Here is a 22052-nt window from a genome sequence, read left to right on the forward strand (position 1 = left end):
GCGTTTTTCATGGCATGGCACCCACATATAGAGTATATTAACAACAGAATTCGTAAACTCATATATATTTTCAAGATTCTAAGGCACATCACGAACTCGTCACTATTAAGTCGAATTTACACTGCACTTGCACAATCAATAATGACCTACCTACTGTATTTCGATATGGGGTGGGGCATCAAAAACCAAAGTTCAGGAGATCGAGAGAGGGCAGAGGTGCCTATTCAAAACTATGTTTTTTAAAGATTTTAGATACCCAACAACTGAGCTGTACAAATGCTGTAAGCTTTTAAGTATGCGGAAACTTTTTATTGCAGCGGCAATTACGAAACATTAAAGTGGCACCTGTTCCCTCTCAAATCTGGCTTTGCTAGCAGGCAGTTTTATATACAATCGCCACACATGTACAACGTTATTAATAAGCAAACACAAATGTACTGCTTGAATCAGTTTGACTGCAAAAAGATACTGCTTAAATATCTGGCTGATCTTACCGACAGTGAAACCGAAGAAATCCTTGTGACAAATGAACGGTAATCTATATTTTATGGATAAAAGACATCCAATAAAACAAAAACTATAAACTGGATACGGTAGTGTATCTATATCATATATTAAATGTATAATAATATATGTATGCACTACCTACGTGTATCTTCACGTATATACATATATACGCACTCACACATACACAATAATTAATTAAAATGGGCAATTAGATAAAAAATAATTAATTATGCTATGTAGACTGTGTGTTGTTCAAATGTATCTATTCTTGGAGGAGCGGGGTCTCCCGACACAGGTGAGGTGTACCTGAGAAATGTACTTCCTCCTAGGTCTCAACCTTAACCCTTCCCCACAGACCTCCAGTCGCTTCGGTTGGCAGCGGCCTGCATCCACCGTGAATCCGCGGTCTCCACTCGAGAACTTTTCGGCCCCAACGGTCATCTATTCTCCGTGCTATATGGCCTGCCCATTGCCACTTCAATGAACTAATTCGCTTGGCTATGTCGGTGACCCTTGTTCTTCTACGTATCTTCTCATTTCTGATTCGATACCGTAGAGAAACGCCAAGCATAGCTCTCTCCATAGCTCGCTAAGCAACTCTGAGCCTATTTATAAGGCCTACAATGAAGCACCACGTCTCGGATCCATATATCAGAAATGGCAACACACTGAGGAGTTTCCCAAACGCTGCCCACCTGAGTTGGATTCTTAACTTAACAGATAATAATTAAGTTTTTGTGTGGGGCGAATTTTTATAAAAGGGTAGAAGCGAGCGTTAATATATGCGAAGCTTTGATTCTAGCTATGTTTGTGTAAACAAAATGGATACCGCGAGCTGTGAGATGCTTCGCAGCGTTCAATAGTTTGTTTTTAATTAAACTTTACTCTGCAATGCCACAAGTTAAAGTTTATTTTAAATGACTATTTAGTTCTGAGGCGAGGCTCAGCTGCGAAATGCTGAAATATAACAACACGATAAATATGATATGTCTGATATATCATGTTGACAATCGGATAGTCACTCCAGAAAACATTGGCCATTGGTTCTTCGAATACCTAATATCCATTAGCACTTAGACAATTCTTCGGCCTGTGTCGCTTACTCCAGTCCTTCTGTGGATTTGCTTATTCCTGAAAAAAACCCACAGAGAAACTCTGAGCGTAGCTCCTTTCATTGCTCCTTGAGCTATGACTGATACATTTTGTCAAAAAGTTCACGGGAACGGTTAAACCATTAGCAAAATCGGTATTCGTAAATCAATTCGCGCGAAGTGTTTTGCAAAGTGCCTGAGTAAACGTGGAACGGCGATAAACTACATCATAGCCGTGATTATATATGGGTCAATGGTTCTGCGACATCTTGCTAGTTCGTTAAACTGCCGGCGGCGAGTGCGCTGCAAAAAATCACTTAAGAATCTCGCGGAGCAGTGGGCACGTTAAACCTTTAGCTGCTGGCACTATGCCACAGCCGAGATATAACATTGTGCCAAAATAATACATTAAAAACCCTTTCGGAGAATAGCGAATAAGTACTTAAACTTTACATCAGAATGGTAACGGGACATGGGGCCATAAACACACGAACGATTTCTGTAGATGGAGTTCTTACATGCATCGATTGCGCTGGGCGCCCGCCGTTTCACTTGCATATTGAGATGTACGGTGTTTGTTGGGTGTAGTCAGGAGTCGGGTAGATTGTGCTATTTGCAGTGTGCATTCATGCGACGCCCAATGTAGACGTCCACTGCTGGCTCAATGTACGCTTAAGGCACATACATGCACAACTTAAGACGTAATGTGACGCAGGCCGACCCTTGAAAATCGGGTCAGAGATCTCGAACGCGGGACGGGCATGATTTAGTTCGGCGGTTGCTCAAAGTGGACCGACTTTCCGTAAGATGGATCGAAGCTTTTAACTCTATTCGACTACCAGCTGCGTGCGCTAAAGTGCACACGGCTTGTTATGGGAGTACCCGCTGACTAGAGTGTAGCCTAGTAGAATAAGTATATGAATTATGGTGATATTTACTCAAAGACATATGCTGTTCTTGAATAGTTAATATGTTGCACATTTTAATTATTATTTTTGCATATATGCTCACTAATGAGTTAAACTACAAGAAAGATACGGGATTTGGGTTTTTCGATTCGAACGTACTTTGGCAATAGTAGGTTAAAAAAGTGAGTGACGTCAATGTCACTACTCGCCATATTGTTGATTTTTACAATAACTTTAACAATAAATTAGTAAAGATATAATTAAGATTTAGAAGCGTGTACGGTACCTTTGGTGTTGAATTCCGATTCGCATTTGACGTTTTATTTAAGTCAATTGTACATTCTGGGTCGTCGAATCACTACTGTACCCCATAGAATTATGACAAATCATGTGCCGCGGTTTATGTCATAGTTTTAAAATAAACAGACCGGAAACAATGTGTCAAACTTAGCGCCTTAGTCAGCTCACCTCTTCCTGTCACCTTCGGTGTCCCGCAGGGCAGCATACTTGGCCCTTCTTTGTTCCTAGCCTACATCAATGACATGATTTCTTTACACATAAATAGGGCTGAAATTATCTGCTATGCAGGTGACACAGCTTTGATCTTTCACGAAGAATCCTGGGAAAAATGCTATGCTACTGTTGAATACGGCTTATCAGAAATCGCTAAGTGGCTTACTAACAATTTGCTGACTCTCAACATATCCAAAACGAAATATCTTTGCTTTCATAAGACTGCGGCATCCGCTCCAAAATCTCGACCGGCCCTACAGATTTATTGTAAACCCGCCAGGAAAAATTCAGCCAATGACTACGTCACTAAGGATCATGGATCAATTTACAACTCTCCTACCATTAAATACCTTGGAATCACACTCGACGAAAAGCTAAACTTTAAAGAGCATTTAATCCTATTATCGGCAAGAGTGCGGAAAATAGTGTATATAATGAAACTTCTACGAAACTCCGCCAGCAAAGACGTACTAAAACTGGTGTACACCTCCCTTTGCGAGTCAATTATTACTTACTGCGTAAGTGTATGAGGTGGCTCATCTGGAGTATCGCTCTTACCCCTCGAAAGAGCGCAACGATTCGTTCTGAAAGTCATGCTTCGTAAACCGATTCTCTTTCCCACGACTGAGCTATACAAGGAAGCAGATGATGTCCTTACTGTGCGCCAGCTCATGATCCTGTGTGTGTCGATTCAGGTGCATGAGGAAACCACTCGCTCTCCGCAATACCTTGCGCTATTGAACAGGCGACTTTTCAAAATGCCAATCCCAATCGTAAAATCTGCTTTCGCTAAACATTTCCCAAAATTTCTACATCCTTACATATATAACAAAACACTGTTCAACAACAAACAAACTGTTCTGCAACATCTCAAAGGACAGGATTCGTCAAGCTAAAAAAAAGCTTAAAAACTAACTATCACGAAACTGAATCACTGCTGAAGGTTGTTTCTTGAGCTCGTTATCTCGTGCTTATCTACCCTTCTCATGCGCCCATTCACGGTTCCATACACTCATAAACAATCACACATGCAGCCACACACACACGCACACACATGCATGCATACGCATACACACGCGCGCACACACACAACGCACACAACTAAACACACAACCTCTGTCTCAACCACAATTGACTTAAATTAGATTATGTTCAAATTGTTTCTGACACAATATTTTCACAGATACATGTAAACATACCGTAATTTAAATAATTAAGTACCGAATCCGGTCACCACGTTACAGGCCCAGCCTAGTGTGGGACCAACAGATATTTGTAACCCTATTGTATGTGTTGTTTCTTGTAATAAACAATATTTTTTTTTTTATTTAAATTAAAAATGACATCCGTTACGTTTGCATTGCATAATTTATATTCGTTCAACGGCAGCCAGAAATAATTTATCCTGCATAAATTAATAACAAAAGACTCGAATTAATAACAAGGTACTCGTACTCAAGCGTTTTGTCCGTTTATCGAATGAAATCGATTTTACTTAATTGACCCTGGTGTTGCCAATTTGAAATGCAGGCCATCTAATGAATTCCAAATCTTACTTAATTGAATCCTTTATTGGCGTTTGCCGACTTAGTGAATAGTTTGCTGAAGCATTTTCCTTCAGTTCGCAGTATTAGTTGGCCGTATTTAAACTATTTAAAAGCTAATAGCTCCCGCTAGACCGGACTTGGATTTTGCTCGTGGTTGCTGGCAACTTGCACTGGCCTAACTTTTGCTAATGCAAAGAACACTGCACTCTCAAAAGGTGTGTTTTTGGAAAAAAATCGTGACAACATAGTGGTTTCACCGTGTTATATAATTAATAAGTACTTACAAGATACGAGTTTTTCAGAAATTACGGGCGATATTTCATTCGAAATTTACAATACCCTAATATTTGTTAAAAGAAAATATCACGAAGAAATCTGCTCACACTGTGACGTAATACAGTGGTATGTGTGAAGTTCTTAACAACAAATCGAGCTTTCTAATTCTGAGAAAAGGCTGCCAAGCATTGGAACGAAGGTATAAAGGCTGGAGATGACTTTGAAGTTTAAGTTTATTTGATATTATTAAGGATAACTACAGCCGGTTCCGCTTTAAAAAGCCAATAATCGCCTATCCATTATTTATTTAATCTTTGTCGTCACAAATACCCGCCAAATATCCACCTTTCACATAAAGTTACAAACGAGTTTTAAGAAAAAGGTAGGTATGTTTTGTCTGTGTCTATCAAAAGCCAATATCAAAGTACAGGTAAAGTAAGACTAAATACAAAAGTTTGGCGGCAAAATATGTATTTAATAATAATAAAAAAAATGTACATAATAAATAAATGAAAAAATGATAAATGATAAATGTTACATAAATAAAAACACACATTTTACTGTATTAAATAATTAAATAAAAACATTTATATTAATTATTAATTATTATATAATTTATTCCTAATTTTTTTTTTTTTCTCCTTTTCGTGATTTTTGACATTTTTTTTTTTTTTTTTTTTTTTATAACTGTTTTTAATATTATTATTGTATTATATAGATTATAAATAATAATTTTAAAATTTTCTTTGACATTGTTTGGTTTCTTTTGATTATTTGTGGTTTGATTAATTTGTTTTTCTATTTAATTTGACATATTTGTTTTTTTAGTCAGGATTTATCTTTAGTTTATTAGGTAATGTGTATAATATAACATTGTAAATTTTCTATTAAATAAATGATTCTTTAAAAATAAAAACATTTAATAATATGAAATTTATTAATCATATCATATCAGGCAAAATATTGTTACTTGCCCATATCCCCTGGGAGGGGGATAGGACACCTAAATTTTGGTAGGACTCGGCAGATCCTTATTTATAGTGCCAAGATAAAGATATAAACAAAGTTTCATTGATGTACATATTTTCCCGCAAAAATATGCCTTTTTTCCTATACTAAAGTAACAGATAAATTCTAACTACTTAGTTTCTTGGGTACTTTTTCTAAGGTAATTTTTACCGAACAACGGCAAAAGTCATTAGACACCTTCTTATTTGACGGATAGACAGGTATATTTAAAAAACCGGCCAAGAGCGTGTCGGACACGCCCAAAATAGGGTTCCGTAGCCATTACGAAAAAATTAAGTATCTTCCAAGTTTAGGTATATTTCATATCTTAGGCTGCTATTTACTCTTAAACTACTAAGTAATAATTCTCAAGCAAACTTAGCCGTTATACTTTTCCTTGAAAGTTTGATATCCTGAATTTTTTCAAATTTTTCCACCCATCGGTTTAGATTTTAGAGGGGGGGGGGCGCTCGATTTTAATGAAAATTTGCACTTTAAAGTTGAATATTTCGCAAAAAAATCAATGAATCGAAAAATCCTCTTAACAAACCCCTAATGGTTTTAAAAGACCTATCCAACTATACCCCATACTATAGGGTTGAATGAGAAAAAAAATCACCCCCACTTTAAGTCTATGGGAGGGAGGTACCCTAAAAAAATTTTTTTTTTAAAAATTTATTGTATCATTTTGTCGGCATAGTTTACATATATATATATATATATATATATATATATATATATATCCGTGCAAAATTACAGCTTTCTAGCATTGATAGTCCCTGAGCAAAGCCGCGGACGGACGGACAGACAGACAGACAGACATGGCGAAACTATAAGGGTTCCGTTTTTGGCATTTTGGCTCCGGAATCCTAAAAACTTACTAAGGTACTTTGTTTACTTACTCATCACAATGTGATTGCGGAAGGCAAATTGACTCGTGTCTTAATTATTTTTTTTTCGTTGAATGCTCTTTCGATGGATTCTCTTTACCCCTATGCATACAAATTACGAGTTCATGACAGGAGATATCTTCACCTTATTTATGCATTAAGTTTGTCGCTTTATGTGGGGGGTATGGTGAGGAAGAGTACAGCACTGTACACATCTATTTATTACTCTTGTCAGAATTCAAATCAACTTCAAATCTGGCAGAATCAAAACCAACAAACAAAAAAACTCACACAAAATATAAAACCTTCACACAAATACGAAAGAAGCACACACTCACGCGCGCAAGCTTGCAAGCACGTACGGAAGCACTCACACCAACACATACACGCTTTGTGGTTGGCAGTTGCTTTGCCAAGTAGGAGCAATTGCAGATTATTTCACGTAGGTACGTAGGTACTTACTTACGCTAATTTCGTAGTATATTATGCGCGGTAAACTTGAACACGGGTGTTTCAAGACACGATCACTTCCAAACTAGCTGCGGCTTCAAAACTACGAATGTTTAATATTTATTAGTAAAGTATGAGTCACTTTATAGTCTTAAACTTGCACCTGCATTAAAATTAATGAATTGTCTTTGCACTTCCGAACCACAACTGAGCAGGTGGCTTCTCCTTGGCACTTACCTACTTAATTTGTATACCTAAAAACTTTCCAGAATATTTTTCTACTCCTGTACTTTTATTTGTCAATTAAAGGTCCACGAACACGAATACAATGATATGCACAATAAGTCCGGGAAAAAGTCTATAGCCGAGTTAAGACTTGCAAGAAAAATCGTGCAAATTGCATTACCTACATTGCGGCGCTCGATTAACCACCAAAAACTCGTTGGCTTTACGGCCTCGCAATGTAATGCAACTTGCACGATTTTTTGACTAGTCTAAACTCGGCTTATGACTCTATGGCTCATAAAAGCACACTTATGGATGCTTTTAAATTCATAATACTTAATATAGTTCAGTGACCTTCCTTTGACAGTTAACTTTTTAAATTTAGGTTTCCTAACATCTATTTTGAATAACTACAGTATTGCCAACATTATCTACATTTAAATTATTTCACAACATTTTGATTCAATAATATCTGCCGTAGTAAAGTAAATGGTCAAGAAATTGGTCCATGTAACCATCGGTGTCAATCACCGCTCTCTAGGAAATCACACCAATTTTCTCAAACATGACATGAAATATTGACGTTGTGTTACAAATAATAGGCCGAGAAGTATCGCGCTGCAGGCGCTGCGGCTCGGCTGCCGGCACGTGGTCACTCTAGCGACCTGCAAAGAGATTTCATACAAATTTCCCGCCCTCGTCCGGCAATGCGACCGTCTTTTGTTTTTAACGAGAGCTGCGGCACGACGCGCGCCCGCCGCCAGTAGCACCGCCTGCAGCCGCCGCGCCAGCAGCCAGCGCGACACGCGCGCACACAACACGGCGAAGAAACAAGCGTCCCGCCAGCTTAATTTCTTGTTTTTTTTTTTTTTATTTCATGTCATATTTGAGAAAACAAGCCGGCAACCCCCTACTTCCCGGCCTCTACAGTAATGAACTATTGTTTTGCTGATAACGATCTAGTGACGTCATTTATCACTGCATTACGACCTCTATTATTATGACTACTCTGCTATATTAGGAAACCTGTACTTTACCTATGCCCACCTTCCATCGCGAGCGGAGTCCGCACGGACTCAGATTAACTTCAAAGAAGTTTGGCAATAAAAGTACAGCTTTTTTGCAATCGATCGTTGTATGTTAAACTGAGTCCGTACGGAGTCTACTCCGCTCGCAGTGAAAGCTGGGCACAAAGGCTGGGCATTAGTATAGGTATATTGCTACCAGAGTTGAGTGAGTCGAACAACTTGTCATGTAATGACAGCGGGATTATGACATTAGTGTTCTTTTTTCGTACACCGACCGACAGCAAGTGCAACAAACTGCAAATAGATGAGATAGACCAAAATTATTTTTTTAATTATTTTGTTATTATCTATAAAAAAAGAAATTGAAACAAAACTGAAAACATAAGTATTTCCTGTTTTTTATACCTATTAAAAATGTATAGTATTTAAAGTGTTTTTATTTAAGTGCATTTACATCCACTCTTTCATTTCATTCATTCGATTTTATTGCAATCAGTACTTCATGTAGCTGTGTGTGTAATCAATTCAACTCTCGTGGCACTACTTATACCTACTGTTTGTTCTGTAGGTGTTTCACTCGGGCGCCCACCAGGTGGTGCTGCGCGGCGCCGCGCGCTCGCTTAACGGACGCTACCGGTGCGAAGTGTCCGCCGACGCGCCTTTCTTTCACACCGTCTACAAAAGCTCGTACATGCGGGTAGTCGGTAAGAATTTTGTTTAGCGTAAACTCAGTGCTGGTTTACATGGTACCATCAGCCAAATAAGTGGTCTATAAATTTTTAGACAAGTTCCTAAATGAATATGTCGCTAAAGTCGAACTTTGAAGTTGACAGACACGTCTATTGGCATTATTGTTTAATGACATGCAAAAGGATTCGATTTGTAGCATTCGAACATGGCGGATGTAGACAATACTTATCTAATTTTGCTATTTCTGTTTCTTTGGCTAGTTGAAGTATAATTTTGATAGTGTTTTATGCGGCGATTTACCTTAACAGTGAACAGTGATCACAAAATTCTATATTTCTCTCGTGTCTGACATTTTTTAATGCACAAGTTGTGTCCACGTGGTTTCTGGAATTTTACTATCAAGTTGCAAAAACTACAACCACCGTACAACGTCCCTCTCAAAGAGAGTATACTTTGACACTGGCGAAATTGTCCTATTAATTAGGACAGAAAAGCCATATTTTAAAAGAGAAGAAGAAGAAGAAGACATGCAAAAGATTATCAACTTTAGGGTGGTAGACCTTATATTTGGCTGATGGTACCAGCAAATTGCACCAGTATTGTGACATTGCAGTGGTCAATTGATTACTTGTAAGTTTGGTGGCTTGGTGGCTTTACTGACACCAAGTAAACCAGCATTATCTACCTTGCTATTCCGTAAACACCTCGCACAATACTATCAATATTTTATTGCAGACAAAAGCTCTTGTCCGCGATTCCGTCCGCGTAGAATTTGTATATCGCTATCCCGCGGGAACCATACTTACAATTTTCCGGGATAAAAACTATCTTATGTCCCGGGGAAGGCCCCGGGACTCAAACAATTTTCATACCGAATTTCATCTAAATCGTTTCAGCGATTTAGACGTGAAAAGGTAACAAACAGACTTACAAACTTCGGTATTTATATTATTAATGGGATTGGAGAATGAGTTCCTTTTTTAGGGACCCGTACCGCAGTTGACAAAAAAGAAATCCTTATTTATTCACTTTGTTGTCCGTCTGTTTATCTGTCCGCCTGTCCGTGAAGACATTTTTCCAGGAACGCGTGGAGCTGTAATTAATATCAAGTATTCAGTACTGCTACCCTTCGGAGCACTGAAAAAACTAAACTTTAAAGTACCTAAATGCAATCAAAAGAATCAAATTCTAGTAAAAACCGTAGTAAAAACCGGAAAGCAAAATTTCCGAGGTTCGATGGTAGAGAACTGATTCCTTTTCCGCTTGCTATAATCTGTATATCTAGATTTATGCAAATTCTCTAAAGTTCAGATATATTCTATTCCAAACTTGAATTTATTGAGCCTGAAAATAGCCAGTCTACAATATTCACGGCTCTAGGGCTTAATTTAATACCTACCCAAGAAGATAACTACGTATAAGCTTAGCCTTCCTCTTTAATTAAGTCAGGACCTCCAAGACTATATAGTTACGATCATCTGGTCCCAATATGTAAGTTGATTGTTGGTTGTGAGTTGGTTGTTGTTGTTGTAAGTTGGTTGTTGTATGTTGTTGATAGATTGATTGATTGATTGATTGGTTAGTACAACTTTGTCACGCAGCTTCGCTGGGAAAATAAATTGGCTATCTCTCTCTCCCATGGGAATTTTGAAAGAATTCACCTTTAGGTATAGCTAACAAGAGCATAAAACGAGCATTTTACCCAAGACGTTCATATAGCCACCCGAGCCGGTAGTGCGAGGGTGGATAGACACGTCGAGGGGAAAATGGGTTTGATGCTCGAGTTTTACACTCTGCTTTTCACTTAGATTGCGAGGAAATGAAATAGCAGTAACAATAACAGTAGAAACAATTATTCACTTTCTATGTACCTTTTATTTTTTATGCATTATTATACGATTCCCTTTTTAAATGTTATTGATTTATTTTGATTGATTTTTAGTTTTATATAAAACAAAAATTATTAAAAAAATATGTAAAATCTTTTTTGTTTGTGGCTGTTGACACCTGATTACCTTGGTCTTAGACGAAGATTTTATTTTATGCATTAGAGCATAAAAAGTCATTTTATGTCGCCTAGATACAGCATAAACACGAACTTTACGAGCATGAGAAGTGAAATAGTACATTGTGTCTTAAGGGCGGTAAATAAGGAATTACGAACGAGAGTCTATTAGAAGCCCGAAGTTGAAGACTGAGGGCTTTAATGAGTCGATGTTCGTAATTCTAGAACCGCCCGTGCGACATACAATGTTTTTCATCACATTTGCGAGTAAAATTGTATATTAGTAAAATAAAACTAATATTTTTTCAAAAATTGCCGATACCGCTGATTGCGCTCTTGGCAGCGCCAGCTTCGCGCCGCCCTCCTCCGCAGCATGTGCCCGACGTGCAGGCGCTGCAGCACACCATGCAGTAACAAACTCATTTACCGACCTTGGGCTTCATGACATGAAAATTAGTACGGCCAATGACTCATTTGCCGACCACGGGTTTCATGAGAAGCACATTAAGGTCGAGGGTTTTATTTGGGGGGTTGCAACCAAGGTAGCCTGCATGTTACGACACTATTTACGAGCAAGTCCTACGAGAAAATCCTTTTTTATTGCGAGCTAAGTCGCTAGAGCGCTAAATAATCCTTTTTTTTCGTGTGTGAGTGTAAAAAGTCAAAGCAACTGAAGTAAATATAAGAGTAGACATAATGAGTGAGAAAGAATGAAGTATATCTAAAAAAATATCTTTTTAAATAATGATTGGTATTCAAAAATAAATGCAATCAACTGACTTAAAATGAAATAATATTTCTGTGTGTCTGAGGTTTTCAGTTATTTAATTAACACCTTGTACCTATGTGTCGCATAGGTGTAGCTGTTGTGCACTTGTTGTAGCAGAGGAGCAAGGTAAAAGGACTATGGTTAGTTAAAACATAATCCAAAGGCTATCAAAAGCTATGCTGCAGTATCGGATATAATTACTTATTCATCACCTCCCAACGCTTCCTTGCATTAACATAATCGTACTGAATCAATGAAGTTTCAGTTTACGTTACATTTATTTTATTGATTAGTTAACTATGCAGTTGGAATTTTAGTTTTAACTAACTCAATTCACATTCAATGGCCACGATGATTGCAATTAGAGCCTTTTGAGCGCATTAGGCTTTTGCATTTCGCGCCCAATTTCAGTAAAATGTTTAAATTATGTTTAAACGCTGTAAATTTGGTAGAGTGGTTTAAATGGGGGTAATGTGGAAAACTAGCGTGGTGTTAAGCTAAGTGCAGCTCGCAGCGTTACGCCCATATGGGTCAAGGGGCTACTACGAAATTCTAAAGTCGAAGTTGGTATCGTATTGTCCCTCTCACTCTCGAATTAAATAATATTAGCGTCAGCGGGACGGCAAGATACGAAGTTCGAATTTTGCACTTCGTAGTATAGGGCCAGATACCTATTTACTACGTTTATTTAGGTTTCGTACCTGAAGGGAAATAAGTTTTTGGTATAAAAATAAAGAAGATGTTCAAATTTTTTCAGAAATAATGTATCAGCAAGTGATCAAGTTGATTCGCCAGAACACCCCAGTAAAGATATTTAAGTTATAGAGAGGTATCTGCCTAACCTAATGTCATAAGTACCAGTTTGTACCGAAATAGTGTTGTGGGAAATGCTCACATGGGCCATGCACGCTTTGAAATCTTGGCGATTATAGGTCATAGCTTCTATACCCATTACCCATAATGTAATATTTTTGAATCGATAGCAGTGGCGTAGCATGAACATTTTCGTAAGGCAAACCAGAGTGAGAGAAACATTAATTAGTGTACTAAACTTTGCCTTCATTTTCATCATCAACCCGGAGTGCATCGAGTTGCTACGGTGTCACGCCACTGATCGGTACATAATTAACTTTACGACAACGGTATACTCGTATTTTTGAGAGCGTAATGTACTGTATGTAAAAGAAAATTGCGTACAATGTGCTGCCACCTACAATGAAGTTGACATAACTATGCTCAGCTGCACTTATTTATGATCAGCGTGTCTCGTTGACATCCAATTTTCCTTTTTCAAAAATATTTGAATAGATAGGTACGATCGTATTATTAATTGCGTAAATGCGTGTTCAGATATTTTAAGCAGCTAGACAGCTCCGTCGTTTATAATAGCGTCTGTACGAGATCGAACCAGTTTACGTTAGGCACAAGTCGATTTATCGAAACTATTGAAACTGATAACGAAGCAAGCACCAGCTTTACATTAGATTTACAGTCTGATTTCACCAGCAGGAAATTAAATTCGCAACAGCGAGCTGTCTAGCGCCAGCTTCTGTTATCGGCCCACTTCAGTATTAAACTGGGCATTAAGTAACTATCGTCAGTATAAATAATACGGACGATCCCGCCGCGGCCCCGTGCAATCCTAAATCGTAAATCAGAACTATTGTTGGGCAATAAATGTGGGGAATCGAACACAAGGGATGTTTGATTAAGGTTTATCTTGGTTAATTTACGGTTATTGTGGAGGCCGAGGTGCGCGGGAGAGTGTGACGGGGCCGTACTGACGCGACATTATTACCCATTTGTCACACAAGTTACAGCGTACGTATAGTGAATAATTAAGTTTCGGAGAAACTCACTTGTGTACGTATTTCTCTTAACGCGATACTAATTGCAATATAACTTTAAATTAGGACGATATGTGACGGAGTGTTCGAGCGCTAAGTATGTTGTTTGCCTTGCGACTGGAACTGAGACTTACTTACTTGATACACTACTTAATTACTTAATTTACTTGTTTGATACAATATATAATATGTCGTCATCATCATTATCATAATCCCAGCCTATGCAGGCTTCCCTTCAGAATGAGGCGGCTAGGGAACTTCACACCCACCGTAGCCAGGTTTGTGCAAGTTTCCTCACGATGTTTTCCTTCACTAACTTGTTATGTCATCTATACTTATTATATAAAAACAAATTAAGTCGGATTCTTATATTAAGTGTTCAATGCGACTATCGATAAAAATTAGGTTTTTTTTAAACGGATACCCTGTATAGGTACCTACCTACCTAGTAATGAATGGCAATAGCAATTGTGAAGATTTCAAGTACAGTCGGCCTATGAAAATGATAAGCAACTTAAAACCATGTCACATTAACATTGACAACCTTTTTCATCACGCGTACCACTCTACCTTGATCTGGTTTAATTTGACAAAGTACTAAAATGGTCAAAATTTTCATGGGCCGACTGTACATGGTATCTACTTATTGGCACCCCGCAAAAATCTCGAAATAAACTTGTTTTTTATATTTTTCACGTTTTTACCTATCACAGTAAAAATTAAACCGCTCTGTAACAAACGGACATACAGCTTCCGCTGGGGAGACTAAGTAATTTAATCTTGCCGCGGGGCAACAAGCTTCGGGTGTAGGATCCTAACTTGTACTTCACTTTTTCACTTAACTAAGCACCGCCTCGAAATGGTAATTATCATTGAATCATCAATTATCATCAAATAAAATAAAAAAACATTTTAAGTTTTTTTCTTGACCGTTGTTTTTGCCGACTCTACTTGCATTATCATCCATAGATTTCCGTACATACTACATACATACATTTCCGTACAAGATACAAAATAAATTTCAGAATAGATTTTTTTTTGGATAGGAATTATTATTATTAAGACACTAGATTTAGAATAACTAAACGCTAACCTTTATTAAGTGCTTACGTATTTCAAATAAGTATTTATATTGCATAAGTAGCACGCCACCGAAGTAAGTAGGCAGGTGCTGTAGCTACTTAAAATTTGCGGTGTCTTAAAATAATAATTCAGTAACCTGTCTTGATTATACAATTAGCAGCGATTGTCTTACTTTCCGTTTAAAGATAATTTAACATTCAAACATCTCCCGAAACAAAACACAATTGTTTGCTTTATAAAGTAAGGAGGCTTCCGTAGAATCTTGATGGATTAAATAAACACTAAAATATACCCACGACGGCCAAATTAAACGAGGTGCTGGGAACTCCCTGCGTTCCCATTAAGTAGAATTGGCAAAAAGCGACAGAACAGGAATGTAAACACTTAAAACTTTGCTCGGCGCCGAGTTCCGCCGCTCCGCTGTAATAGAGGGCGCTGCTGACAAACAAAAGCATGCCGAGTTTTAGTTCGGCCCCCCATTTCTCTGTTCGGCGTTTAAACCGCGCTCTGCAAAATTCTGCGGTAAACTAAAATGGAACGCGTATGAAAAATGAATATGCAACGTCGGCGCCAACCCAACATCGCGCTGAACCTCGTGGACTCCCGCGTAATTTATTACGATCAGTATTTTTCTTTAGTGCCCCACAAGTTTGTTTACACGATCCGGCTCACCGGCACACGAACAATTCTATTCCGCTTGCATGCCGGGCTCGTAATTTAATTAGGCTTTAGTAGTTCCGTAAAGATTAAAGCTTACAGACGGGGCTTGCGGTTTCAGCGCGGCTGTAGCCATTGTGTGTCGGGTAACTTTCGTATTTGTGCGCCAAACTCTCTGGTCGTTTGGAGACTAATCCTTTAAACCGGTCTTTACAATACAGGCTTTACATTGAGGTTTTACTTGATGATTGATATTTTTCCAACAGATTTGCCGGAGTCGGGTCCGCGGGTTCGGGCTCAGAAGAGCTGGTACTCGGCAGGGGATATGCTCCGAGCGAACTGCACAGTATCGCCCGCGGAGCCGCCTGCGAACATCACGTGGCTTCTCAACGGCGTAGAGGTAACATTCAAAATATTTCGTCTAATTCATTAAAAAAATAATAAGAAATAATTTAGTAAATAATATTAATTAAACTTTCGTGAGATACATTTTATAAAATTTGATAAAATTACTAAATTAAACGGTTCAACACACGATTAACGATTAATTAAGGAATGGTCCCAGTAGTTTCGAGGACCATTCTTGGCCTAAATCGTCAGTTTATGTTTAGCAGTATAGGTAGAATATGGCCTCATATTTACTGCTAACATTTCAAACAGCGCAACAGAAACACACAAAAAAACATTCGCTCTCTGTTGAAACAGTAGACCCCGTGGGAACCTCTGTTTCTATGCAAATCGGTCCCACGTGTACAAAGTCACAGCCAAAGATAGTTTTTTTAATGCTACGTGCTCAATTTCCCATTTTATCGCCTGAAAATGCTGTGATTTTTTTTTATTTCCGGCTCTCTGACTATATTGTATAGAAAAACAAATTCCGATCGACATGCAGGTATAGATTTTGCGATGAACGTGACAATTTACTTAGTAAACGTTGTAGGCGTCATCAGAAAAACCTAACTTACGTATTCTGCACCTAGTGCCAACCACGAAGTCGCATGATTTTGTCTAAATTAGACATAAATGACATTGTAATAAGAACCACGGCAAGCGTCAACGTGAATGACTCTACCTATAACTAATGTTATAATTTTAAATTGGCAGGTAAAAGGTCTCGACATCCCACCGTACGACACGACGTACCTGTTACGAAGGACCCCTGTGATAACCGACACGTCGCTAGAGGATGCAAATAGAATTATATTCAGCCCGTGGGATGCAATCTCCGGGTACGAAGAGCCGGTCACCGATAACGTAATAGACATTCCCGGAAACATCGAAGGCATACTGGGCATTCCCCATGGTGATAGCAATCGGAAAAACAAAGAGGAGAGCTCCACCCGCCCCGCGCGGTACGAGCCAATACCCAACAAATTGAACATCACTATTGAAGAAGAGAAATCTAATAAGTCAAGTTCGTTCAGCCAACTCGTTATGAGAGTACAGTCTGCACATTTCTATAAGGTAATTTGGAGCTTTAGAAGAATGAAACTTAGGGTCAACGTTTCCAAGTATCGGTAAAATCGCTCGATGTACTTCTGACAGGAACCGCCTAGTAAATTAAAATCTAAGAGTATAGGCAATTAGCCGTTTTTTTTTTAATTTTTCATGGCTGGAACCTTTTACGCAAGTTTTTACAGTTTTGCGTTGTCTACTATCACTGCAGAAATTACACCTTCATTAGGTTTCGGGAGCATGATAGCTGCAAGACAATCATTAAGGCGTATTTTCACGCTGTTCTAGTAGCACTAGGCTATAACTAGTGAAAGAAATTTTGCTCAGTGGATAAACTTATCTATTTTTTAAGTTTGAGATCAATTTTGTTAGTATTATAAGACTATGAAAACAATCTCATGGTAACACTTAAACGCCATTTTAAAATTATTCGCCAGCAAATTGATGACCACCTGACAAACAAAAACATTCCGAAATTGAATTCCATTTTGTCACTGAAATATTGTGATTTTCAAAGAAAATTAACAACCGGCGTGCCGAGCGTTAATAGACAGCTGTCCGGACGTCGTATAACCAGTGTTTTGTACTTTTAGCGCTCGGTTGTTTTATGCGATAAACGCTGCGTTAAACGCAATGCGTTTGACGCACATCAAATCTAACCAATCACAATCCAAGCAATCTAATTACCAAACATTGTATTAGCCGCTGCGCGTACCACGTAAGACAATGTTTTGTAATTAAATTAAGTATCTGATACAAATTGATGTGCGTTAACGCATTGTGTTTAACGCAGCGTTTATCGCATAAAACAACCGAGTGCTTTAACACTGCATCGTGCCAAAAGGAACTTCATGCTACTTGGTTTAGCCAATATGAACGTTAATTGGGCGTGTCTCTTTAGATGTAGTTTAATTTGGTATTCGAAAAACCGGTTACAGACTTGATTGTTTGTATGCTTGACAAACAGCTTTTAAGTTAAGACATCGCACCTTAGTGAAGTTGCCAGGCACATACACTTTGGAACCTTTTTACAGAAAATGTCGTAGTAGCATCGCATTGCCGGATAAAGAAAGTCTTTATAAACACTTGCTGTGAGAATGTTTTACAGTAGATCATTAAGGTTTCGTGTCGAAACACAGTCGAAAGTCAAAAAGTCGAGAAAAATACCCAGAGCGTTAGCTACTCCGTTGGTCTTAAATTTTTCCAATTTTTGATCACTTAATGACTGCGTTTGCTTTCTAAGGGCTAGTACAGATGGACTGCATTCCAGGTGCAACGTAACTGCCAACTACCGACTGCCCATACAATTCAATTGCAGGCAGAATGCAGCAACGAAAAATGTAGGTATGGGCAGTCGGCAGTTGCGGTTACGTTGCAGTTGGAATGCAGTCCGTCTGTACTACATACATACATACATATAATCACGCCTCTTTCCCGTAGGGGTAGGCAGAGACCACTTCTTTCCACTTGCTACGATCCTTACATACTTGTTTCGCTTCGTCCACTTTCATTATCCCCTTCATACATGCTCTTCGGTTTAGGGTACTCTTGACCTGGCCTTTTTTCAAGACGTCCCTGATTTGGTCTCGAAACGTCCGCCTAGGTCTACCCCTTCCAACACTGTCATTCACACTCGCCTCATACACTTTTTTCGTCAATCGTTCTTCATTCATTCTCTCGACATGGCCAAACCATCTCAGCATACCTTTCTCAATTTTTGACACTACATCTTCTGTACTGGTCCTAAGATTTGTACTTACCTGGCACCTGGAGACATTGACACACACAAGTCGAATTCTTGATAGTATCGTAGTTTAAGAACAATTATTTTCGGTGCAGGGTCGGTTAAACGTGACGTGCGTGGCTCGCGTGCTCTCTGTGTGGGCGGCGAGCGGCGTGCTCCTGCTGGACGAGGAGCGACCGCAAATCGCGCCCGTTATGGGCAGTCGGGATTCCAATTCGGGTGAGTGTATTCGTGGTCGGGTCGGATCAGGTGAACGTGACATGTGGTTCCTGTGGACTGCAGATGGCGCCCGTTGTGGATAGCCAGGACTCCAATTCAGGTGAGTGTTTGTGGTCGGATCGGGCCAGGTGAATGTGAAGTACGTGGCTCGCACACTCTCTATCAGGACGGGGAGCGGCCGCAGATGGCGCCTGTTGTGGGCAGCCATGACGCCAATTTGGGTGAGTGTGCCCGTGTTCGGAATGGGTCAGGTGAACGTGACATACGTTGTTCCTGTGGACTCTGTGTAGACGGCGAGCGACCGCAGATCGCGCCCGTTGTTGGCGCCAGATTCCAATTGGAATGAGTGTGTCCATGGTTGGATCGGGTCAGGTGAACGTGATGTACGTGCTTTCTGTGGGCTCTGTGTCAACGGTGAGCGGCTGCAAATCAAGCCTGTCATCCGTAATCCCAACTCGGGTGATTGCGTGGCTTGCTTACATTGAACAGTACGTATAGTGCTTGCGACTAAATTAAATACTTAAAGAAATAAGTAATAATAAGACTTTGTAAAGAAAGAACTGTTTGTGTATTTAATTTAGAACTTTTAAGGTATTTAGTATAATAAACATTACAATTCATTTTATATATATTTACTGACACTGACATAGTTACTCTTCAATTAATTAAATTACCATCCACGTTTTCCCGGAGCTTTTTGGGTCAAACATTAAATTCAGCGCGTAGACGCAACTCACCAAAAAGCTATAGAATATAAACCAATACTGCACTCAAGTTGCCACACCAGTCTTTAGAGCACACATAAACCCTTCGTCCCTTCCGTTAAAGCTAGTCTGAAATGGATAAAGGTTACCTACAAGCTTGATTTAGAGGTATGCATTTGATATCCGTATTGGTCATATATTCGTCGTCGGGAATAAAATTATTATCGTATTTTGGATTCAATACATACATATATAAATATATATTCACGTTATATATTTTGGCAGAATCATCCGACCACAGAATTTTCGTTGTGATATAGTTACTTCATATAGTTCTCTTAATCTGAATAATATTTTCACATAATATTGGTTGAAATCATATTCAAATATAGGTACAGCAGAATACCTAGTTGTTTCACCGATTATCTTATGGCATAATATTTACTGGGCAAGAAAATATTTTCAGGGCTGTGACAAAAAAATCCTAACATTAGAAGATTTTTCGGAACCCAACCTATCTTATATGCTTATTTTGCATAAAATTTGTTGCTGCATTACTAGTATATTTAAGCTGTATGTAATGTAATACACAATATCACGTTAAAGTTACCTACACCACATGATTGTGATGGTACATAAATTATACTAAATTATAACCAGATGACGGGCACCCGACCCCTGGCTACTACATTCTACGATTCACAAATGGTTTTATTCTCTTATTAATACTGTATAATAGTTTTATTTATTGCTATCTAATATGTACTATAAATATGTTGAATTTAATGCGCTAATGAGTATGAGGAAGTTAAAGAATATAATCTTAGATTAAAATTGTTTAAGAAAAACGCCCGCCTAAAAATCCACCCTTTTGTAAGTCATCCTTTTCCTTTGCCCAGATTTGTTTGAGCCTTCGGGTACGTCTGTCATCTTCTTTTCCTTTTATAATTTAACAACGAAGAAATGTAACATCTCTGTATTTATGCAGCCATCGCCCATGTTTCACAAATAAAACACTTTTGACTTTTTTTTAACATTGTGTGACAAGTATAAAAAAACAATTTATATTTTAATGCTATTCCTTCGTCAGAATCTTTTGTGATGAATTGACCTTTGAGATTATTTTCTGTTGTTCGTAAAAAACGCTTCAGTTTAAACAGTACGCTTGAACGGTTTTTGTAATAAATTAATTTATTTCAGGCCTGAGGCGCTCCACGTCACACGTGGGCATTGTGGCGATGCTCAATTGTTTAATATACAGACACTGGTAAGAAAAAATACTTGATTATTACACACACTTTTAGCAATTATGGTTAAGGTATACCGTAGGCGACAGGCTACTTGCAATTACTAACCTGATTTTTGTTTTGCCATCATCTTAAAGATTTCATTTAAATCGGTTGAAAATGCGGATGTGATTTATAGCGATTTTATTTGAATTTAATCCTATATACCTGTCTCGTTCTCAAACGCTTTTCTCTATGCAGCAAGTATGGCGGTACTGGCGTGTGACGTCACATGCCAGTACCTATGTCTTTCTGTGTCTAATCTTGAATTTCAAACCTTTATAACTTTGTTATTTGTAAAGGTAGCTTAAAAATTGTTTTTCTATTCGATAACAGGCATTGTGTAATTTTAATTTATAAAACATATACAAAATAGTCAAATACCATATTCGACTTACTTTGTTTAAAGTCTCAAAGGCTCAAAGGTTATAATAAAATTTCGTTACCCTAACTACATTTTTCTTCACAGGACTATCCGATGATGCGAAGATCTATCAAATGGATAATACTAGTCTTTATTTTTCCGCTCTAAAATCAGTGTTAGACTATCAAACGTTAAACGTTCAACAGGGCATGTAACGTTAAAAATTCGCAGTTAAAAAGAAAGGAGTTTGTAGTGAATTTTATACTTGTAAATAACTAGTTTTAACGAAATGTCTTCTAAGAAAATAGTGATGTTTTGCTTGACGAACTTTATGTAGGTAAGTAACTGTTGCAACAGCGTAAAATAAACGAAGTGGTTTTTAAATGTCTTTTTTTTTCGACATGCAATGCGACACCCACAACACGATTTATGTATGTCAAAAATGCATAAAACTTGGAATAAACCCGATGTATCAAATAGCTTGTTTTTGTGTTGTCACGTGTTGACTTTTCGGTGAGATATAGTCAAATTGAATCGCAGGAAATCTAGGGGCTGTATTTTCTACTCTACGTATCCTGCCAAAAACGAAACGATACGTTGGAGTTTTCGAATGCAGTTTTTCAAAGGAAATACAATGCAATAGTTTTAGGAATAGAATAACTGGCTTATAATAAAATAAATAACACCATACAAAGTGTGAAATATATACGTACCTATTTTCTATTGTATTTTGATTGGAAATGGAAGTCAAGGTCAGCCTGCTTTTAAGTAGGTATCTATAGGGTA

At 38.2% G+C, this 22052-nt stretch overlaps 1 protein-coding gene across 1 annotated transcript in view; it reads left to right on the forward strand.

Moving 5' to 3' along the window:
- Window positions 1-21650, forward strand: part of LOC141433411 (uncharacterized) — a 48013-nt gene extending 26363 nt beyond the window's left edge. Inside the window, exons 4-9 of the mRNA XM_074095441.1 lie at window positions 9012-9147; window positions 15761-15894; window positions 16599-16958; window positions 18789-18912; window positions 20817-20883; window positions 21372-21650. Coding sequence (XP_073951542.1) covers window positions 9012-9147; window positions 15761-15894; window positions 16599-16958; window positions 18789-18912; window positions 20817-20883; window positions 21372-21384 — 834 coding nt within the window. The 3' untranslated portion in view covers window positions 21385-21650. The remainder of the gene's footprint in view (window positions 1-9011; window positions 9148-15760; window positions 15895-16598; window positions 16959-18788; window positions 18913-20816; window positions 20884-21371) is intronic.
- The last annotated feature ends 402 nt before the right edge of the window (window positions 21651-22052 follow it).

This window comes from Choristoneura fumiferana, chromosome 12 (genome assembly GCF_025370935.1).
Source record: "Choristoneura fumiferana chromosome 12, NRCan_CFum_1, whole genome shotgun sequence".
In the NCBI taxonomy this organism is placed as follows: domain Eukaryota; kingdom Metazoa; phylum Arthropoda; class Insecta; order Lepidoptera; family Tortricidae; genus Choristoneura; species Choristoneura fumiferana.